This window comes from Notamacropus eugenii, chromosome 5 (assembly GCF_028372415.1).
Source record: "Notamacropus eugenii isolate mMacEug1 chromosome 5, mMacEug1.pri_v2, whole genome shotgun sequence".
NCBI classification, from domain to species: Eukaryota; Metazoa; Chordata; class Mammalia; order Diprotodontia; family Macropodidae; genus Notamacropus; species Notamacropus eugenii.
The window spans coordinates 369,248,337-369,272,281 of NC_092876.1; the positions used below are offsets into that span (position 1 = coordinate 369,248,337).

A 23,945-nucleotide genomic window follows, 5' to 3' on the forward strand; every position below is an offset into this window, starting at 1 on the left:
TGGCCCTCAATTGAATAAATTCTCTGGAGGTCAGATACCACTAATGATATGCTTTTCTAGCAGTTAGATCCTAGACTTGAAGAATAGCTGCTTCTGGGTGAATAAGAAATGGAAATTGAATAATCTTGTTTGAAGGACCCGAGGAGAATCCAACGGGGGTGTGCATGGGGGAGAGAAAGAGAGAGAGAGAGAGAGAGAGAATATGAGTATATAAAAACCAGTTGTTACTTCTGTTCCTTTGTACAGCCTATACGCAGATTCAAATCTAACTCCATTATCTGGTTTATTTTTAAGTATTTATTTTGTCCTGAATTGGCACTGCTTCATTTCAAATGGACAACATGCATCCCACTCGAGGGCAGCTTCAGTTCTGAATTTATAAAACTCACAAGTTCAAATCAAGAAAAGAAGCTAACAGGAGCAGTACCATAGAAAGCCAACATTGTTTAGAAATATATAGTGCCATCTTTAAAAACTAATTTCTATTCTTGTTCAAACTATTTTTTAGCAACCTATGACATGCAGCCTGTTTCCTCAAACCCTCCAACAACAGATGAACCTGAAATATCCACAGCCCAAACAGGTACACTTACTCAGCCTTTCATAAATCTGTTAATAGATCCTGAGTTTTCTACAGACTCTGAATCTGGTCCTTTTCTTCAAGAAAGAAGGAAAAACAAATGCTCTTCACTTCTCTCTCTTCTCTCCCAATGACTTTTCTTTGGTATGCTTGTGCTTATGATTTGCCTAAAGTCACACAGGTGACAAAGTGACAAAAACAAGATTAGAATTCAGAAACTGTGACTCTGAGTTGAATACTCTTTCCACTGGGCCCCTTTGAATGACCTCTTTCCTCCTAGATATAACTTGCTATTCATGAATTAGCATAAATTCCTGAGACTCTTTGCTCCCTTATAACTGGTTGACATTCATTCCAGCAGCAACAAGTGATTCTACTCTGGATTCTGCCCCATCTAAAACTTCTAGAACAATTAAACAGCCAAGGGGAACACTGGGTAATGTTTTTAAAAGCAAATACTCTCATTTCATTTTTCATCAAAGGAAAGCCCACTGTGAATGGCTTTCTTCAAAAGAACCATCCCATTCCAGCACATCTAATCATGTATCTCTTTCCTGCTTCTGAATACATGGCTGTTGTTTTTGAGTGTGTGTGTGTGTGTGTGTGTGTGTGTGTGTATCATTAACGATTTCACACTCTAGCTGACTTTACTTAGAAGACATAGTGGATGATATTTTCACTGCCTTAAAAGGAGTAAGATAATACACTAGGAAATCTGCATGTGAAAGCGACATCCTCACCCTCACCATTTCTCTTTCACATCCCTTTGTCTTTGTAGTCATTCCAGCACACTTGGATGCACTTACCCTAATTTTGGTGATCAAATGATCGGTTATCATTCTATCCACCAACTTTCACAAATCTATGAGCTATTCATTTTTCATCACTGACTTGTGACTTGTCTTTCTTATCAGCTAAAAGCATGTTGGGGCTCTAGGAGCTCCTTATATTAACTAAATTGGGTTGGGGTGGGAACTATTTTATTTCAGCTCCAAATGAAATGGCACTTCCTCAAAAACCGAAAATATCTGCCAATCCTGAACAGCAACACACCTCACTTGGTAACTACTAATACTTATGCGATTTTGTATTTTTTTAAAGTAGCAAGGTGGCAAAAATTAATTATATTGCACCTAAGAAAAATCAGTCAATTTCATAAGGTTGTGCTATCAAATGAGACAATATAAAGTGTCTGAAAAATCATAATGCAGTTTTAAGCTAGCCTAAAAATGTGTCAAGACTTTTGGGGCACCCTGTATATGTAAAGTGTTTGCAAATCTTGCTAGCACAACATAATTATTAGCTGTTATTTTTATCATAGTCAACATTTCCAATTTTTCTCCTTGCTAATATCATGAATTCTTTAATAGTCATTGGCTTCAATGAAACAGTGTAAAATATAGTATCAATGATCAAATATAAAGAATATACATGATTTCAAGATCTCTTTATTTTAACAAATTATTTCTTTCCTATTATCCCAATAGAAAAATCCAGAAACATAATTGAGAATTACACTTTATTCCTTTTAGTTCAGTTAAATTGAATCCAGTTCAGTACAGAATACTTTCCCTCTGATGTAAGTACAAATAGTATCAGGCACTATCTGTGGATTATATCATGCTGAAAAAAGGAAAGGGGGAGGATGAAAGACAATAGCAACATCTTATTGTTTGTAGTAGAAATTTTAGAAGACACAAGGTATGCTAACTCAATACTAAAGCACCATAGCACTAGAAATTTATTTCTACTTCTGAAGAGAGAGCTTGCAGAATTCAAAGAGTTCCTATCTTCCTAACTCCCAAGCTCAAATTATCTATGCTGCCTACTACCTTATACATAGATAACCTAAACTTTAAGCATTTGACCTGTCTTTTCCAGCTTTCATGCATTTGCATACAGTCTTCCGTAATTAGCAATGTCACTCCCTATAGTTCTCTGTTAAAATCTTTCTTTCTTTGTGGCTCAGGTGAGGCTGTCTCTCTTTCACAAAGCCTAAATGGCAGGAGCTGTGTCCTTTTTCATTTTTATATCCCCTGATGTCTAGCATGCAGCAAGTAAGCAATAAATGTTTGCTGAATTAAACAGAATTCTGTGATTTTTTTTCCTAAAATACATTTATCCCCACAAGATATGGCTAAATACAGTGTTCATTCTGCAGTTTAGTTCAATATGATTCTATGAACAGTGTTTGTTGAGTACTTAGTATTGCAAAGCCCTAGGTGACAGAAAGGATCTGCTGATACATATGTAGTCCTTGCCATTGTGAATTTATGGTCTTGGTGCAACATGATGCCAGCTGAAGAAAGATCATTTAATGAAAAATTATGAAATAGAATCTGCTTCTTTCAGCTTCCACACAAACCATATCTATTCCTTCTACATCTAAGCAACAATGCCCTAAGATCAGACCAGCAGGAACCACATATGGGAACTAAGACTTTTACAATCCAACATTTTGAATTTCAACAATATCTTATGAATCCTCCTATTCAAAGGAAAGTTGGAAAACTGATAGCTTAATGCTAATCCAAATCTTTTATTGACTTGAAATACTAGAACTTATGTAAATTAAGGCATAAACCTAGAAATGACATTCTATGATAACATAATACAATGTGATGTAAAGGTAGATATCAGTTATTACTGTGTATATTTCATGTGTCCATTAAATTAAGCTTTTCTTCAGCAACAGGCAGGAAAGTACAGTGGAGAGTCAACCTCAAAGCCTTGACAATATGGTTTAGGTGCTTATGCCTACTTTGTTTCATAGGTCTGGATTTTTATATATTATATTCCCTTAGGCATATACCTGTGCTTTGTATAGGTATATATCTAAGTTTAAAATAGATTAGATTCTTTCTCTGTAGTAGGTCAAGTGAATAAGCATTTATTAAGCACCTACTATGTGCCAGAAATTGTGTTAAGCACTGAGAATTCAGAGAAAGGTTAAAACAGTTTCTGCTCCCAAGGAGCTCATGATCTAATCAGGGACACAACATACAAACAATGTACAAACAAGATAAATACAAGAAAAACTGGAGTTATTCTCAGAAAGAAGTAGCTAACATTAAGTCAGACCAAGAAATATTTCATACAATGACATTTTAGCTGAGACTTGAAGGAAGCCAGGGACCCCAGGAGGAAGAGGTGAGCTTTACTGGGGTGCCACCAGTGAGGAGAAATTTTACATTTCTTTGTTAGCCTAGAATATTATTGTTCATTATTACTAATTAAACTTAACATAATTGCATTTATTATTTGCCCAACTTAGTCTAAATTTATCTTTAAATGACCCCCACTGTTTAACCTTGCTTGCTTATTAAATAGTTAGGAGTTTTAAAATGTTGTTCAGGTCCTCTTTGGAATATCTTCTTATTCTTAGTCTGGTCTCTAAATATTTTTTGCTTTCCATTACCAGAAGAAAAAAAAAGCATGGAAACCCTTACCTTTAAACTTTCTAAAAGCCCAAAACTGACAAATGGACAAACCTGGATAATAATGGTATTTACTTAGTAAATTTGCCCAGGGGAAATCCAATATTGTAGGTAATATGTGATATACCTAGACACTCCAAATGTTCCACTTGGACAATGTTGGGGATCTCATATAAAGAGCTAGTACTATTCCACAGTTATAGATAACTTGCTCATTATGCAAATAATATGAAATAAGCAAAAAAAAATTATAGCATGACATTTACTATATTTTATAGTGCTACGTTTTCTTTTCCAATCTTAACATATGATCTAATGCCTAAGTTCTTAGGTCTAGGCAAATTGTATTCTCCTTTGAAGGTCTCAGTTATGAACTGATCAAAAAATATACTGATGTGGAACAAGGGACTGATATCATGTCAGTTTCAAGTACCATAAGTAAAACCAAGTCATGTACACTTTGGTTTCTTGAATGATACTGGTACCCAAGCTTAGCATACAGCTTCATTTTCAGAAGATTAATTAAGGTGAACTTTGTTAGAATTTTATTATGCCTCTGCTCAACAGTAATTTGTTTTATCCTGCACTTGTAATAACTTTAAAAATTATTTTTCTTGTGCCTGAGACTATGGTATAAATGCCTAGGTTGAAAAAATACACAGTGTGGTGTTAAAGTAGAATCAGATCTCATTGGCCACATGTGAAAATTATTTGTGCTACTATTTGCATGTATCATTATTTGAAAAGTGCTTTGCTGCTATACCATTACAACTGATACTATCGTTAGAGGGCAAGAGAATATTTCCAACTTTCATAATGAAGATGTATCTTTTTTGTTTCTCCCAATCTAGTGCAAGTCCCTAAAACCCTAAATATCCATAAATTGATTCTCTTCTTTTTCCATTTGTTTCTTCAAAACTCAAAGTATTAAACCAGAAGCATCACACGCCAAATTTGAAAATTGCTTGAGCTTTCCTTAGTTTCCAAGTTCTGAGACTAAAATAATTTTCAAAACAAGTATTTTGGTGTGGTAATTTTTTTCTTAACAGAAATCAAAATGATGCAATAGAGTGATCTCAACATATGCGGTCTCTTCTGCAATCATCAGGAAATTTCTCTTTCAGCAATTGTAGACATGACAGCGGCAGAAATTTGTAAAAATTGTCAAGGCTTAATTGAGCATACTGAGAGTGACACTAAAGAAGGAAAAAAAGTTTGTCAGAAGTTCAAAAATTTTAATTTCCCCCACTTTCAATTGGATGTGATGGTAAGACTTTCAGGTATACATAGGTGTTGGGCCACTGGCAATGAGGAGTTATACAGAAGGACAGAAGCACATTGGTGAATGATCTCTTATGAGAGTGGGTGAGGTCTCCAAGTCAGTGAAAAGGAACGGAATAATCAGAAAAGATTAAGTTTTGGGTAGCATAGTCAACAACACTGAAAATCCCAAACAGCATGAATCAGAGTCCTCAAAGGAACTGTGTATGAGAAGGGAGGCAGAGGGTGGGTAGGGGAGGGGTGGAGGCACAAGCTTCTTGCTACCTCATGCTTAGAGAGCTTTGAAATTGTGTTGTGTTGCAACAATGATGTTGGCATAGCGTTGTGGATAGGGACCAGCTATTAGGCAGAACACAGAATGTCAGTGACTATCTAGGTTGTTAGCTTGAATGAAAAGTCGTTCTGAGGTAATTTTTTCTGTGATTACAAGATGAAATTTGAAAAATTTTAAAAGTGGTTTTCCTCTGAATTTTGGATATGGTACATATATGAGGTCAGCACCATTTATTTTTTATTGTGGTGGATCCTAAAATTGGGTTTCTATGAGGAAATTTATTTGTGCTTTTAAATAAGAGTAGATCATCCTCTTCCCATCTCAGGGTTTTTAAGTATTTATAGCAAATACATGGTTTGTTTTGAAGAGGTTAGTGGGGTTACATCCTTTTAAGAGCTACCTGCTAATACGCTAAAGATGATACTTGCTTTCCCAACAGTGATAAGCTCAACCACTTCAGAATCTACACCAAAACCCAAACCAACTTCTCTTGAACTTGAGAGTCCACCAGCAACACTGGGTAACAATATTATCTCTGTCAATCATTGCTTTATTTTTTGATGTGTCATTAAATTTTAGCAGGCAGGTCATCAAATTCTTTCTTGAATCACATTAGCTGAACTTTCCTGTTCCTTTATTGCAGACATTCCATAGGTGCTGATTTTTCTGGATTTTTTGAATAGCAACAATGATAATTTAAGACTTTTTGTAATCATAACCTTGTAAAACCATATAGAATGTCCCAATAAAATTTAAATAGATCTTAATCTGTTCTGAGAATAGTTAGATCTGAAAGCCTTTCATTCTGACAAAAATGTGGCAAAAATCTTATGTATGATGGTTTTAGGAGCCTAGTCTTAGTGATTTTAAGAACTTTGAATAGTACTTCAAGTTATTAACATCAACTCCACGCAGTTGGATTATGCTGCTGTCTGTTTTGTCCTAAGGTAAAAAAGTTAATCATTTGGAGTCTTAAGGGTTAGATCAGGATCCTGACTGTGCTGAAGCGATTTAAGTTGGACACATCTGCCAAGTTTTCTGTTAGTGGTCTGTACAATATGTTCACATGGTACATTTTGACCATGTGAGGGATCTATAGGGTATTAGTTTCAGACTTGTTCCTTAAGACAACCAAAAGAAAAGAAGCTTATTAATTCTTTTTCTCCATTTCTCAAAGAAAGTACATTTTATTTATTCTAAGTCTAAACCATACATCAGGGAAGAATTAGGCCTATTTGAAGCCCTATTTGTAGTTGTCTCTAAGAAGCTTTTCAAGGTGCCAGTAAGAAAGTGAACTGATTTATTTCAAAAATAGGATGATTTGGGAGCGTCATATTGTGTTGCAAATGCATTCCATCTGCCATTGTCTTATTTTTGCATTCTCATGCAAGTCTCAAATTAACATCTACCAAATTAAAAAATGGAATTGATCACATGTTTTAATCAATTTGAGTATTAACATTTATCAACAAATGTTTGGAGTATCTTGTTTTTAGTTATGGAAAAAAGTATAGGAATACCATTCCTACATGTTAATGGAAACTAAAAATGAAGTCAGTCCTAGATATTAATGACTTTCTTCAATAATATCTAAAAGACATTCCTAAGTAATAAATTATTTAAGTATTATCCATGAAAGTCCATTGTTATTATTATTATTATCATCATCTAGAGTTTCTAAGACTGGGCCACATAAGCATTCTGTTGTTTTATAGATACTACACGTTTTCATAATAACAGACTTTTGCTCATGTATAACACTCAATGAGAACAATATACTCTCTTGATTGGAAATCTAACTTTGGAGGTAGGAAGACCTGGGTTCATTCATGTTCTGAATCTTATATTTATTTATTTTGACTCTTCAAGTCATTAAGCTTCCCATTCCCCTTGCAACTCTCTTAGACTATAATGATTCTGATCTGAATCAATATGAAGAGTTGCTAGAATTCACTATTCTAATGGTATCACAGGGCATAGGATAATAGACTCAGACTTGAGGGGGATTTTATAAGCCATTTATATTTTACAGAAGAATGGAGGTCCAGCCCAAACAATGCTAACAATAATAATGCATAATAAGTTGGTTGGTCTCTCATACTAATTTGCTCATTATGTCTACGTAAATTCAAAAGTAGTAGAAGTTTACTTTGTCAAATTTATGTAGGCAATATATAATGTGCATCTCAAAGTCCTTTAAAAACTCAATGAAATCAACAATCTCCTTCAGGCACAAAGAAATGGGAGAGGGAGAGGAGGGGCAGTGCAGCAACTCTAAAGAAATAGTAATTTTACATGATTGGCATCCTCAATTTTTCTTCCTTTTTTGTGGTTCTTGCTTTTACCTTCTTCTGGTTCTGAATGCATCTCCGAAGCCTGTTAAACTTTCATTTTAAGTAGTAATGGATAGTGGTATTTACTTAGCAGATCACCTGTTTTCTTTTTTGCCATATTCCTCATTGAAACTAAAATGTTGGATTCTACAAGTTGAAATACTATATTGCTTGAAATATATGTACTTGCAATGCATGTCACAAGAGAAATCTTATCATCTTTCTTCAAAGTCTATGTGCTTGCCAAACCTCTGGCACATTGTTTTCTTTCCAAGAATATATAAGCATCTATTTTAAAAGATCACGGAGTGTGGACTCTCCAGTACAGTTTAGATAAATTTATCCTCTTGCACTGGCTTCACCCCTTTTTTACTTACTTTGTTACCAAGTTTCAAAGATACTAGAATCCTACCTTTTGATGAACTAAATTCATTAATGACATTTTTCAGGCAACTTCAGCTTTTTCTTCTCAATTCACCCTTTTTTGTTCTTGTGCAAAGATAACCTTTCCACAGATGTGCATGCTGATTTCAGGTCACACCTGGGGTTGTGCAATAAGTTCAGAAGAGCTAAAAATTGTACAACTTCTCTTTGACTTTTTCTTACAGCACCTAAAGAGATAGTTCCTGTTCCCCCAAAACCAAAAACTACCCCTGGCCCAGAAGTATCACAACTAACTTCTGGTAAATTTAACATCAGAAATGCTTGGATCGGGAGTGAAAGTGGTAAAAATGAGTTAAAAGCAGCAAGCTTGATTTCTAACTTGAGCATATTACACAGTACAAATTCAAGAGTGTGAACTCCAATGAATTATATTCATAATCATATCTTATTTTTCTGGATAAACTACTAATTTTCTAGTTTGGATAAAAGTACTATTAAAATGTCCAAAGGAAAAAAAATATGTCAAAAGATTTTACAACTAAACTGAAAAAACCATCATGAAAGCATTAAAATTACACAGATTAAATTTCATTTAAAGCATACCAAAAAGGAGAAAATATCTTCAGTTATTTTTTGTAAAGTAGCAAGAAACTTTAGGAATGTTTAAGAAATATAATAAACCCAAAATGTTGTTGAGCTGACCCTAGTGGAATAAGGTTTTTCTTTTCTGAAATTGGTGCCAACTGAACAGTTTGTCCCTGCACCCATGATATAATACATTTCACTAATATTGTCCTAAGCTTGCCTTTTTATGATAAGTAGCTGTCCACAAACAAACCATCTGGTTACGCATTTTGGAAAGCATAACTTACTTTTGACTTATCGGTGACTAGGCAGAAAACCCCCTGAAGGAATATCCAAAACAATCATAACTAAAAACATAACTTTGATGGCAGGAATTTCTTATAAATTTACATTAGGAAGTCGTTCAGTTGTAAGAGTGATAGGTTATAAAAAATAGAGTTAATAGATTATAAGGAAAATATTCACCAAATGAATATTTTCCCTTTATTGATGCTTCCCTAAGGAATGATCATTTTCTCAAAACATTAAGATATTCATGGATTTTTTTAGTAGAAAATTATTTTCACACCTAAATATACCTAAGCCAGGAAATAGTCTATTCCCTGACCATAAACTCAATCATTCATAGAAGAATCTTTGAAATAAAAAAAAAAGTGATTTATCAAAACTAACAAAATCAATACAGAGCAAGAAATTGATTAGTTATCTTGGATCTGATCTTGTGATCTTGGAGATCTTGAATAGACCTCCACTATCCACTGGAAAGATGAAAGTTAAGTAATAGGTGAAGACGATTCAGTCCAATTTCCCTCAGTTCAAAGAGATGACATTGTACTCTCCATGTGTATGAGTAGTACATCCCCAGAGCAGTAAGGGATATGAATGGTTGTCAGAATGTGAATGTTCATCAGAGAAAAACAAAAAAATTATTCTTATATCTTACTTTCTTTGTGGTTTTCTGAAAGTGTGATAGAATAACCAGTGATTCACTCTACTGAGTGAGTTGCACTCAATATTCATCCGTGATGTAACACTCTTCAATTTAACAGGAAATCTCATTTTCCAGTTGGATACTGCTATTCAATATTTTCCTTGGTTTTGCCTATTTTTATTATGGCCCCGGAGTTGGTTAGTATCAAAACTTCACCAGCACCATCTTCACCACTGTCACCAATGAGAATAGGTAATGGAATTTCCTTTATCGAGCAGTTGTCTGTCTTTGGGAGGACATAAAAATATCCCTCCTCATTTCCCCTTATGTTCAACTTCATACCCATTAACTATTGATAGGTTTCTAAGTTTGTCAACTCAGTTCCCCAGACCTTCTTTCCTCCTCTCTTTCCAATATCTTCTAAGATCATACAAGTCCATCCAAACCTTGCTCTCATTCTCCCTAAAAATGTGTTTTTCTTTCATTACTCATTCTTTGCCTTTGTTTTCATTGCAAAATTAAAATGAATTTAAGTCCTTTGCTTATTGCTCTAATCTAGGCACTCCAGAAGAGTACCATGATTTCCCTGAAATACATGGGTGCAATTCATCCTTGAATCTTTTTTTGTCTCCATTCTTGAAGCTTCCAGTTACAATGTTAGATTGTTTATTGTCCCCTGAAAGGAAAATGCAGAAATTAATAGTTTTAACACATGGATGACTATGGCAGAAAATACCTCAATGTCCATGTAAACCTATGAGACTGATCTGATATTACTGGTTTTAATTTATGGCTATTATGGTTAGGAAGTTGGTTTGTAGAATGATTAGCAGTGAAATTAAGATAGAAAGTGAAATTCCTACGAGCAGCCTATCGTCTCCCCAGTTCTTTTAGGAAGATGAACACTGGGGATATAAACACAAAAATGAAGCAGTCCATGACCTGGGAAAATTGTTTTGTGATGGCAAGCTCGTGTCAAGTTGTCAAAAAGTGCTTCCTTACACAGTCTAAAATTTCTATCCATCCAATATAGTTGTGCCTGTTGGAATAACCCAGAAAAATGTTGCACAGAACATTTTTAAAGATAGTTATAACTACACTGTCACTTTTTTTGGCTAAATATGCCCAGTTCTTTCATCAGTTCCTCTTATGACATGACTTCCAGGTCCTTCACCATTCTAATAGTCCCTTGTCTAAGTACACATATTTCATTAAGACATATCACTCCCCACTGCATATAGGCCTCTAGTTGTGATCTGGCCAGAGAAGCGAATACAATGATACTACTATCTCCCTTTTATCTGAGCACTATACTTCAAAGATCTTATTAAATTTTTAAGTACTCATTACGTTATTGACTCAGTAAGCTTGCTGTTGAACAATAGTACCAGATCTTTTGCAAATTAACTACGTCTTTAACTGCCTCCTCTAATTTTGTGATTGATTTTAAAAATGAAAGCAGAAAGGGAAAACTGTATATTTACTCTAGTACACAAATGTATTGTGATTTCTTCTATGGTGATATTCCCATTCAGCCATGAAAGTCACAATAGACACCTGTCCATCCTATACATCTCTCATAAATGGTCTCCCATAAGTTTCCCACAGGGGCTCTACTCAAAGTGCTTGCTTATGCTTTCTTTACATTTTCTTCAAAAGATGCCACAGCATGCAGGCTGTCCATATTCTCATAGACTCAGAGATTTTGACCTGGAAAAGACCTTTAAGGTCATTTAACCTCCTTTATTTTTTTCAGTCAAGAAACTATAATTTTTTCAGAGTGTCTCATATAGAGATTAGAGATCAAGTACTCTTGTTCCAAATCTAATGCTCCTTCCATTGTACTATTCCATTTCTCTCAAAGTTGTCCGTCTTGCACTAGGATTACTGCATCTTTTTTCTCCTCATTGCGAATTTCTCTGTTGGCTTCCTTTAACATTATTTTTCTTTATAATGTCTTACAATTCACTCACAAAACCACCATCTCATCTTTTCAATCCATTGTTCTCACCTATCTTTTATAGGACATATTTCAGCTATCTGAATGACTCATTAATGCTTTAGCATTCATTCATTATCACTTCCATCTCATTGCCAGAAAAAAAAATCTTATTTTTCTTTTCTTTTTAAAGTTAGCTCAAATAGCATTTCAAGTATTAAAAAAAAATTGACTGCTTTCAAATAAAGCTTGAAGATGTACCTATGGTTTAAAGTTTAGAAAACAAAACAAACTAAAAAAGGTTTCTTCTCCCAAAACTGTGTTCCAAACAGAATGTGAGCTTTTATTCCTAAAAATTTCATATAAACTTTCTGGCACACCAACATAACACTTTGAAATTCTTTTTGCTTCTATTTCATCTATAGCCAATTTTATTCTTCCTTTAATGATTTAAAAAGTCAGTGGTTTTTCATTGCGATAAACCAATCACCCATTTTGAAAGATCCTATTTTGTTGGGAATCTATTGATGCAAAGCAACCACATAGGTTGATATGTTTTCACAGTAAGTAAAAGGAAGACTTAAATATTCCTCAAAGATGTAGATACCCTTGGCAAGTTTCCAGAGTTCTGCTAGTTATAATAATCAGGCATTTTTTTTCTTCAGCTCCACCGAAATCAAAATGGCCCAGCTGGCAGCGTACTAAAACCACACCTGCTCCCAAAGCATCCCCCACCAAACCTGGTAAAAATGTGTTGTCATTGTTTTAGCAGAATGATTGTTGTTGTGTAAAAGAGAGTGTGATTCAATGATTTAGACATCAGATTCAATATACTCACAATTATGACTGTTCTTTGTACTGATTAAACACTCATGGTGGCAACCAATGACAATATTCTCAGGATATAGATAAGGTATTTTTTTAATATCTCTTATTCAAGACTAATACTCACTATATAGGTGCAGGCCATCTAACAAATTTGATACAAATCTATTAAAAGGTAAAGAAGAGAGGAAAATTGTGCAAAAGGCAGAATTGTATTCTTGGAAAGGAAAAGAACACTGCCCTGTGTCCCCATTTCCCCCCTTGCTTATGAGTATTAAACTTGGTGTTCAAAGGTTCTCTCTTTCCTGGAGGTCTTGAGGAAACTTCTTATAGGAGAAAAAAAGTGACTCTGAATAAAATAGAGATATTTATTATTTGTGTACAAACAAATGACTAATTTTAAAGAAAATATCCTTCCCATAATTCCTTCCTCCTCAGTATTGTGATTTTTGTTTTGTTTTCTTTGGTTTGTTCCTGTGCTATAGCCCTGGAACCTGTTACACTAACAATTAAAAGAACAAAGACTACAATAGGTAATTGTACTCTCCTGTTACTGATTCAATGAATGGTTACATCCCCTTTTCTTCTTCATACTTTCAGGCAAACTCATAGGCTGTTGCTACCCTAGCAGTATCTTCTCTCACAAAGTCATTTCATGCTTCTGATGGAGGTTTTCTGCTCTTCATCTGAAAATAACTTTCTTCAAAGAAAAACCATATTGTGACAAATTCTAGGAAGCTATGAATTTATTACTATCACTAACATATCATCCTCCCATCATATGCACCATAGCTTTGACAAATGCCTTTCTAATGCTAAATTTATGCAGCACTATGGATTCCACTGAGTTGTTTTACTCACTTCCTTCTTTTACTTGCATGAAGTTCCATATTTTTCATCTATGTTTTTCTGAGGAATGAAATTCCTCCATTTTCAAGAATCTTGAACCTCGATAATGAATCAAATAAAAAGATTATCCTTTAGTAACAGGAGATCAGAAAGGCTCCAAAAGGTGGAGGGAGAGTAGGGTTGGGGAGGAATGGCATTAATGCCATATTACTGTAGTTCTTTTATTATTTCCCAGCATCTCCAAATTTATATGTCATAACTCTACTTTGGACAACTGCAGGAAATCATAACTAAGTAGTCAGACATATGTAATAATAAGTGTTTTCAGATATTTATTCTAGACGACCTAATTAGTGAATTTTTCACCCCTATTTTTCAATTTTATCATCACATTTAAAAACTGAACGAGAAACTTGTATACTTTGATGTTCTTTGGGTTATTTATGGATAAAAATCATTTCATGTCTTTTCGATGTTTCTGGATCCAACTTTATTTTAGAATATTCTTAAAAGATTTGCCTTCAGGTAGAAGCTAAAAATAAAAATACTCAGTTAAAGTATGTTTCTAGGTCAAAAATTAGTTGAGCCCATCTCTTTTGTGTATTTATTTCCATATATTCACTGAATTTATAGAATATTTTTTCTGGTGTGTGAGTGCCATGAAGGAGTGTTTTAATGTAGCTTTAATTTGATTTTTTTTGGTTGTATCTTGGAACATTTTTTGTCTGAGTTTCAAAACCATCAAAATAAACAAAGACCACACCTAGTCCAGATGTTCCAGAGATTAGATGTGATTGACGTATTTTTTCCATGCCTTAATCTAGAAATAGGAAGGAGAACTATAAGTAAATTTAATCTTAAAATTCCAACCTGTGATTTTTAACACTAACCTCAGTGCTATTTTTTCTTTAGCTTCCAAACTATCCAGACCCAAAACTAAACGTCCTAAGACTAAAACCACACCAAGTACATCTACAACACAGACCATATCTGGTAAACTTCATTTCCAATACTTTTGTTCTAGAAATCTTAATTTCTGCCTAGGTGTTTCCAATTTGAAGAGCAGATATGCGCACTTACCTAATTACTATGACTTTGTTCAGTATCTTCTTAAAATCCCCCATATTGATTTGACAAATGTCAAATGATCTAATATGTGTGAAAAATGGTAAGCAACTTTTAAAAACTCTGGAATGCTTATACTATGCTACCTTGGAAAGCACAGCCTTTAGGAAAAAAATGTCAGACTGTTGTCCTAAGCATGTATATCTTTTTACAATGTGAGCCACTATCAAAGAATCTCTTTGGTTTTCATTAAATCTGGACTTTGCATTTTTCAGATCCATTCCTGAAAGTGGCTATTTAATGTTCATTATTATTTGTTATTTTATGTCCACGATGGGCTAACGTTATGTATTTGTAGACATAATGGGGTTGGGGGAAGAAGACTAAGCAGACATGTTTTTATCTTCTGTAAAAGTGATGCAAATCCTTTCTGACACTCTAATGAAGTCATTTTAATAGTAGTTGCCATATATCAGACTTAAGTGCAACAGAGTTTGAAAGAATTTTATTCAGGAAAAAACAAATAAAATTCTTATTTGCTCTGAGTGGAGTCTTGTAATAAACAGGTTAATCAGGGAAGTTCCTGATAAAAAGGAAAAAATGAATAAAATTCTAATTTGCTGTGAGTGGAGTCTTGTAATAATACACTTGTAATAAACTAGTTTTCAAGGAAGTTCCTGAGGTCCAATAGAACTAATTTTCAGTTTATCCATTACCTAGAAGATTAGAATAAATTCTAATTTAATAAATCTTCATTTTGTTCTGATTTAAGTACCAGTTTGTTCAACTGAAATAAGGTCTGTAAGATCCTCTGTAAACCAAGAAGGGTTAAGGACATAAGCAATCATTATTTAGAAGCCCAATTAGAGCACCTCTTTCTGGTCTTAATTATGCATGTCAGTTTATTTTCATGTTTTTGTTTATGATGCAGCATATGAACCTGTTACACGCAGGACAGAGACATCGATGACAACTCTGGGTAATAATAGATTTGTGTCGCCTTAGTCGATGCTTCTTTTGACTGTTCCTTTTGATCTTTATTTTTGGGGTCCTAGATTCTCTTCCTTCTTCCCCCCCACCATTCATCTCCCAAAGTTGTGTATTTGCTACCCACAACCAAAGGAATTTTATCAAGTAATGCCCTGTAGCACCATCCTCTATATGGTTCACACCTCTGTATTTTCCTTTAATTGCATGCATGGTTTGAGTAATTTTCAGTTTGTAGAGTCTTAAGATGTCAAGAATAACAAGTTGCTTTTTTTGTATAAGACTTATTGAGTGCTTAAATTTATTAATGTATCAATGCATATATATGATTTATATCTACATATACGTGCTATAAAAGGATGAGGGGAGTTATCAATGGAGCACATTTATTTAAGGATGTCATCTTATATCTGCTTATAGAAATGATGGGTAAGGTTTGCAAGTGATCAAATGGACCTGGTAATTTCTGAGCCCAGAGAGCCTTGGTATATGTCTATCTCCACTGTTCCCTGCCTCTCCTTTTACCCTCTTCTGCTTTCCAAATGGGTCTGTGTATCTGTCAGCAAAATTTCTTCCAAGACTGAGTATGAGGTATTGATGAGGTTTCCTTCCTTTGGAATTATTCATCAGAAATAAGCTGTGAATGGTTTGGTTTTGGTTTTGTCACAGAGTTTTCTTTGATTCTCCTTCATCTCTTTCACAATAAATTTTGGCTTACCAAAAAATGTTCAATAAATTTTCCAGGCTCCAGACATCATGCTCGGTGCCTCTCACAATGAGTACTGAGCCACATGTTATATAAATGCTAGAAAGGCTTTTGGTGTCAAAATTGTATTTTAATTATCTTGGGTTTAATTTTCTAGTTTTTAAGGAAAAAAGATAGAGAAAACAGAAATAAAAATAACTTTGGCCAGTTATTCATTGATCTAGTTGTCAATTTCCACCAGAAGTTACATAATTTTGGAGCATAATATAGTAAACTTCATAAGAAGGCAGTTTCTTATTTTACATAATCTAAAGATAACTTATGAATATTCAGACTTTTTTTTCTTAAAGGTCTATTTGCTTACTTGAAGAATTGTCTCCTATAAATGAACAGAACAGTTTATGTAGCATCATTGCTTTAGAATTGTTTACGATCTTTTTATGTACACTTGATCTTAGAACTTAAAAATTATAATATCAATCATATTTGGAGACACTACAAAATGTTTCAGTTTAAAATAATAACCTTGTAAATGTCTTCTGCATTTAAAAACAACCCCTAATTTTAATGAAATTCTGCATTAAAACTTAGCAGTCATAATTCAACATTCAATAGCTGCATACTATGTGGTGGGTATTAGACGTAGAACCATGTAAAGAAGTATATGACATCAACCATAAACTCCATGACCTTTTAATTTAAATAGGAAGGTAAGACATATGCACCTGAAATGGTTAAGTAATAGTATGCTATTTTCATTCGTGATTACCACAATAACATAGGTGCCTTCTTTCTTTAGCTCCACAGTTGGACAAATCACCACCATATGCAGGTCCCCAGCTTAAAGCAACACTAAGTCCAGATGTGCCAGAGATCAAACCTGGTAAATGTGTTCTTTAGTAGTTAGCAGAGTTAAGAGTATGAGTTATAACCTGTAGGTTACAAATTAGGGGATGTCATTAAAGAACTAGGGGAGAAGTGGTCCTGGGTTCAAATCCTGCCTCTAACACATACTGTCTCTGTGGCTCTCTATAACCACTTAGCCTCTTAAGTTACAGGGCAGGTATTAATCTGCATGGGTGAAGGGAGAGTTCTCATCAGGAGTTCCCTATAGCAGTGAAATCACAAGTCCTATTTAAAAAAAATTTGATAAGGACCAAGTTTCTTTTTATCCATTCTCATACACTCCATTGTGAAGATTAAGAGGCATAGGGAAAGTAATAAAATAAAAAGCATAGCAAGGTTATTCACCCTTTTGTTCCTTTGATCTAACCATCAATTTTTACTACTATCATGAGGAAAATCCCATTCAAACCCACCCATTACTAGGTTGCATGCCTAGTACTCATCACCTAAGATATGGTCCATTTCCTCTGTCTTACCATTTAAATTCCAAATTGTGTGTGTGTGTGTGTATGTGTGTGTGTGTGAGCATGGGAGCACATATGTATGTCTTTTTAAAGCTCCATCTATTTTTCTATATAGATATAGAAATAGACAGATTGATCTTAGAAAAGGGAAGTATATTATGAAAGGGAAAATCCCTCAGCTTTAAAAGAGACATGTAACTTCTCAGTTCCAAAGATTATCAGAAAAGCAAACTGCACCTGAAAATGTTATGTAGTTTGATAAGTTATATTACAAATGTATTTGTTTCATAACTTTTAACCACTTAAAATAGATCTTATTTTAGGACAAAGAGATCAAGAGAACATATTTGAAAAGGAAGGAAGGTTCCTGAACTCCACATTGGAATCTATTTTTTAACTTAGCTCCTCAGATTTAGATAAAAAGGTTCATTTGACCTATTTTACATTAAGCATAAGTTAAATGTTCTTTGGGCATATGTACTAAGGAAGATTGTAGACATAGGGCAGTTTTCCAGTGTTTTATAATATTCATGTGAGTATTTTTGGTTTTCTTTTGTATTTTTCTTGTTTCTGGGGAAGTCGTGGAATCTGCAACATTCAAAACTGAAACCATGGTAACAGCAATAGGTAAAACATGAATCAATGTCTGTCACAACTTTTCCTTTTCATCTCTGCAGTCATAGTTCATAGGTGGGGTCCACCCCCCACCATGCTGGCTTTGCATCATCCGTAGGAGTATTTCTTGGTAATGATAACTAATAATTAAAGGAAGACTATTCTGTGAAGTTCCATGACCTGGCTAGAAATTTCTCTCTATCATCCTGCTACAAACACATACCTTTGTCTTAACATCATTATTATCTGCTTGGATAAATCTTATATGGAAAGTAATTTTGGACAATCATATCATTTGTGCTATTCACACCCTGAATTCCCTTCATCTTGGCATCCTCATTTTATGTCTTTTTTTTTTTTTACATTTTGTTTGACTGTATCCCTGTGATGAATGAGAACTATGACTGAAAATTGTTCCTCAAAAACTGGAGGGTGTAATTTTGATGAATTGCATTCACTTTACCACTGAATTGAATGTTCATTCTAAAGCTCTCCGGTGACCTCCACTGAGAGCTCAAATATAAAGTAAAAGCAACTCAATGGAAAATTGAGCTTCTGTGTTTTGTAAAAAACCATCTGTATCTATTTGTTCCTATTGCAGCCCCAGGACCACGGACAGTTATAACTCATTCTCCAACAACATTAGGTAATTGTAGATTGCAACCCCTTACCAGTTGCTCTCGTATACTTCTACTCATTCCTGCATTCCTGATAGTTTTTTTCTGAGAGGTTGCCAGGCAATTTTTTTCTTCCCATAAAATTTCATCTTTTCCAAGAGGCATTTTAAAATGGCTATTGGAAAGGAAGATTTAATACACCTGTCATTTAAAAAGAGTCTGCTGCAATCACACATTCCCTAGACATTAGACCAAGTCATCAAAATTATATGTCTGAGACCAAAAAAAAAAATGCTCCCTAAAACTGAGTTCCAAACAAAGCTGGTCAATTGGCACCTTTTTTTGAAAGGGTGATGGTCTATGTGTCTTTTCATTGAATAAGTTTAAATTTCGCCCTGCATTTAGATGGAGTTTTAAGCACTTTACAAATATTATCTTATTTGGTCCTCACAGCAACTCTGGGAGGTAGAGGCTATTTTGCAGATGAAGAAACAGACAAACTGAGGTTAAGTGACTTGCCCAGGATCATATGATTAGTAAGGACGTGAAGCTGGATTTGAACACATCTTCCCAACTGCACATTGAGTGTTCTATCCACTGTGCCTCTGTGCCTTAACTACCATTGTTCACATGTTTTATCTACCTTGCTTTCACTATTGAGTTCAATTTTATACTTCCAACAAGTGACTTGAAAGCGAGGTCTTTTGTGTTCTGCCTGGTGAGTATACAAATGGAAAATAACTGAAAACTTTAGAAAGTACATGATTATACAGGCTAACTGTATGCTATATTCCTTTTAACTTTATTTCTCTACTTGTTTCACATATTTTCCTGCTTCTTGGTCAAGTTTTTTTCCCCTGATTTCCAATCTAATTGCAGCTTGTGCAAAAAAACTAAGCATTGTAGCTATTTACACTTGAGACAATGATTAAAAATTACCTAAATCTGAAATCTCAGAGTTTTAAACGAATACTTCTATTTCATTCTTCTACAACTACGTTGATATTATTCAAATCAAAAAGAAAAATTAAAAAAAACTACTTTCTCCCTCCGACATCTACCAGATGTCAAAAGGATAAAGCAATTTTAAAAATTCATTTCTTATTTCTTTTTTGTTACCCAGAAGCAGTCTGGAGATGTTTTTAAACACAACTGGAATAAAGAAATTAAACCTAAAAAAGAATGTGACCCTCCTATATATACATATATATAAGCTATGATCAATTTGTGAATAATGGAGGTTTCTGTGTAATCTTAGTCACATCATTCTTAACTTTGACTAGTGTAATAATCCAACTACTTTCTTTCTTCAGCTCAGATAAAAACAAAGCCTACTCATCCAAAGCGTCATAGACATAAAACCACAGAGAAACCAGACAAATCACAGACCAAATCTGGTAAAAAGTCTTCAGTGTTTTGAACAAAACTGAATCTTTGTTTTATATGGTTGACATTTGTAATCAGTTCATTTGATTGAATTTCTGGACACTTGATGACTTTTCTGAACTTCCTAGGGGAAGGGGGGTGGGAATGGTTATAATAGTTGGCTATTTCTTAAGCATTATAGCATTTCTGAGAAGTAGCAAACTGATTGTACTTAGTCTCCTCATCTCTGCTTCCCCTTCCTGGCCCATTATTCCTTATTACCTCTTTTTTCTTTTCCTCCTTTCTCCCTTACATAATTTGGGGAATTGTAACTCATAATTAGTGAAGAACTATTTCTATTCTTTTCTTCCTCAGTTGCCATATCCCAGTATTTCACAAAACCTCTACAAATTGTGAAAGTGGCAACATAATGTAGAAGGATGAATGAGAAACTGTGCCAGGTTATTTATGAAAGCAAAGCAAATATTTGCCTTTATTCTTGATATGTTCAATGATCATTTCAATAGTTAGTGGATGGAACAAACACACTATCCCCACAAGCAAAAAAATTAATGGAATAAAATCCTTCAGAGATTAAAATACTCATCAGAAACATTAATATAATATTTCATTATATAATATTTCATCATAATATATAATTTTCTCTCCCAGAGTATTTAATGGGTGGAAATCAAAAGGATTTTTTCATCAGTTTTCCATGTCAGCTGGCGTCAGATGACTAGAAATCTGGAAAAGGTTCTACTTCACCTTGTAGGGCTGCTTAACACAATCCAGGGGATGTGGTTCTTTTATGAGATGAATTGGTACCTCGGCACAGTTTATTCATATCTTCAGAGACCAGATGTCAGCTTTTACTCAGGTCTGAAGTGTAAAGAAAGATAGGATTAGCATTATACTGTAATAAGATTGATAGTCAAGTGAAATGTCTGGCCTCTTGTAAGCTTCTAGATGTGTCTATTTCATCTTTTTAAATTAATTTATCTATTTATATCAGTTCCTACTGCAGCTTTAGAACCTGCCACCTTTAGACCTGTGACTCCAGGAACAACATTAGGTAATTGATGTCTTTCAGTGAATAAAATCAAATGTGCTTTTCTCACTCATTTATTGTCAGACCCATCTTCATCACCACTCCCATCATCATCATCATCTTCATAGGTTCATCAATTTGATGAAACTGCCATGCCTTTGAGTGTGTTATCATTCAACTATGTTACTCATTTTAAGAATACTGAAGTCTCTTAGGATGTCACCTTCTGCCTTTAGTGTTGCTTTTAATGGAGATGAGGGGATAGGTATTTTCAGGAAATCTATCTAAGCCATCCCTATGCTTCCAAGTGCTCAATGTCTTTTTCTGCTCTAGTGTTTTTATTTATACAATATACTCTTTGAAAGATGAATTCCACACAAGATTAGGGGTATATCTGTCTCTTCTTTACATATTTAGACCAACAAGCATTTTTCATTCTACTACCAGGTGATTCCTTGAAGGCCCTTTAGGCCTCTCACTCTCCATCTTCTTAAAACTGCATGAATTTTATGTTATCTAATGAACACTGGGAAATGTAGGCTTATGTGTGACCCTATCCACAGTTTCTAGAAACATAATAACTTAAATAACTAAGCATTTTCTTTCTCTAGCACCCAAAGTATCTGCAACACGGCGTCCACGCCTGCGTCCACAGCCAGGCTCTCACCCACGTCCACGTCCACCACGCCCACGCCCACGCCCACGCCCACACTCAAATCTACCCCAAACTACTACACCAAGACCTGAAGCACCTCAAACCAAACCTGGTAAATGTGTTATTTGGTACTGGAGCAGAGTGAGTAGCAGTTCAATGCTTTGAGGTCAGTAGCAAATAGTGAGGAGTATATGAGGTGGCCCTCACAATACTGTACCTCTTAGGAAAATTGGTGACAACACAGCATGGTAGACAGCTGCTTCCAGCTGAAAAATAGGGTCAGAGTGAATCCCAATCCCCAAGGCTGAATAAGACCGATCTGCTTTGGGGTTAGATGGGTCTTATATCTTAGATGAATTGCACATACTTTCTGCCCTGCTTCTATTTAGATTTATGTTGTTGTTCTAGGCACCTAATTAACATTCATTCATTTAACAAATATTTAATAAGCCCTACTCCTGTACAAGGTGTTCAGAGGAATATACAGCAAGGATAAATGTAGTTCCTTCCTCGAGAAACTTATATTCCAATAAGGATGACAAGATACATAGACAAATAGACACAACACAAAATTTAAAAGGTAAAAATGTATTAGTAATTAGAAAAGGCAGAACACATTGTAGTCTGGAAAATCATAGAGAGGTAGGCCTTAAACTGTAGCAACTGAATTAGTTGAGGATGAAGAGAAGTCATTAACCTTCTTTCTGTCTCCTTTTCCGAACTTCCCCCTTTCTTTTTCTTCTTTCCTTCCTTTAAAAAATATTTTATTGTTGTTTTTAATATCACGGTCAATTCCCAATACTCCCTTCCTTGTAACAATGAAATAGTTAAACAAAACAACCAGACAAACCAAAGATGTCTGACATCATTGGCCTTTGTTCCACACATATGATTCTCCTACCAAGAAGAGAAATTGATATTCAAGTAAAATGTCTGACCTGTTGTAAGCTTTTAGATGGCTCTATTTTAAGTTTTTAAAATTAATTTATCTATTTATATCAGTTCCTACTGCAGCTTTAGAACCTGCCACCTTTAGACCTGTGACTCCAGGAGCAACATTAGGTAATTGATGTCTTTCAGTGAATAAAATCAAATGTGCTTTTCCCACTCATTTATTGTCAGACCCATCTTCATCACCACTCCCATCATCATCATCATCTTCATAGGTTCACCAATTTGATGAAGCTGCCATGCCTTTGTGTGTATTATCATTCAACTATGTTACTCATTTTAAGAATATTGAAATCTCTTAAGATAAATCACCTTCTGCCTTTAGTGTTGTTTTTAATAGAGCTGAGGTGATAGATATTTTCAGGAAATCTATCTAAGCCATCCCTATGCTTCCAAGTGCTCAATGTCTTTTTCTGCTCTAGTGTTTTTATTTATACAATATACTCTTTGAAAGGTGAATTCCACACAAGATTAGGGGTATATCTGTCTCTTCTTTACATATTTAGACCAACAAGCATTTTTCATTCTACTACCAGGCGATTCCTTGAAGGCCCTTTAGGCCTCTCACTCTCCATCTTCTTAAAACTGCATGAATTTTATGTTATCTAATGAGCACTGGGAAATGTAGGCTTATGTGTGACCCTATCCACAGTTTCTAGAAACATAATAACTTAAATAACTAAGCATTTTCTTTCTCTAGCACCCAAAGTATCTGCAACACGGCGTCCACGCCTGCGTCCACAGCCAGGCTCTCACCCACGTCCACGTCCACCACGCCCACGCCCACGCCCACACTCAAATCTACCCCAAACTACTACACCAAGACCTGAAGCACCTCAAACCAAACCTGGTAAATGTGTTATTTGGTACTGGAGCAGAGTGAGTAGCAGTTCAGTGCTTTGAGGTCAGTAGCAAATAGTGAGGAGTATATGAGGTGGTCCCCACCAATACTGTACCTCTTAGGAAAATTGGTGACAACACAGCATGGTAGACAGCTGCTTCCAGCTGAAAAATAGGGTCAGAGTGAATCCCAATCCCCAAGGCTGAATAAGACCGATCTGCTTTGGGGTTAGATGGGTCTTATATCTTAGATGAATTGCGCATACTTTCTGCCCTGCTTCTATTTAGATTTATGTTGTTGTTTT

At 34.8% G+C, this 23,945-nt stretch overlaps 1 protein-coding gene across 19 annotated transcripts in view; it reads left to right on the forward strand.

Moving 5' to 3' along the window:
- Window positions 1-23,945, forward strand: part of ABI3BP (ABI family member 3 binding protein) — a 286,413-nt gene that overhangs the window by 184,870 nt on the left and 77,598 nt on the right. For 9 of the 19 annotated variants that reach the window (XM_072614163.1, XM_072614173.1, XM_072614165.1 and 6 more), the window contains 16 exons: window positions 509-583; window positions 939-1,016; window positions 1,570-1,641; window positions 6,012-6,092; window positions 12,410-12,487; window positions 13,055-13,102; window positions 14,331-14,411; window positions 15,415-15,462; window positions 16,976-17,059; window positions 18,126-18,173; window positions 18,763-18,807; window positions 20,092-20,175; window positions 21,159-21,218; window positions 21,806-21,961; window positions 22,852-22,911; window positions 23,501-23,650. In XM_072614163.1, coding sequence (XP_072470264.1) covers window positions 509-583; window positions 939-1,016; window positions 1,570-1,641; window positions 6,012-6,092; window positions 12,410-12,487; window positions 13,055-13,102; window positions 14,331-14,411; window positions 15,415-15,462; window positions 16,976-17,059; window positions 18,126-18,173; window positions 18,763-18,807; window positions 20,092-20,175; window positions 21,159-21,218; window positions 21,806-21,961; window positions 22,852-22,911; window positions 23,501-23,650 — 1,248 coding nt within the window. The remainder of the gene's footprint in view (window positions 1-508; window positions 584-938; window positions 1,017-1,569; window positions 1,642-6,011; window positions 6,093-12,409; window positions 12,488-13,054; window positions 13,103-14,330; window positions 14,412-15,414; window positions 15,463-16,975; window positions 17,060-18,125; window positions 18,174-18,762; window positions 18,808-20,091; window positions 20,176-21,158; window positions 21,219-21,805; window positions 21,962-22,851; window positions 22,912-23,500; window positions 23,651-23,945) is intronic. The other 10 variants (XM_072614180.1, XM_072614181.1, XM_072614164.1 and 7 more) reach the window with 9 other exon arrangements.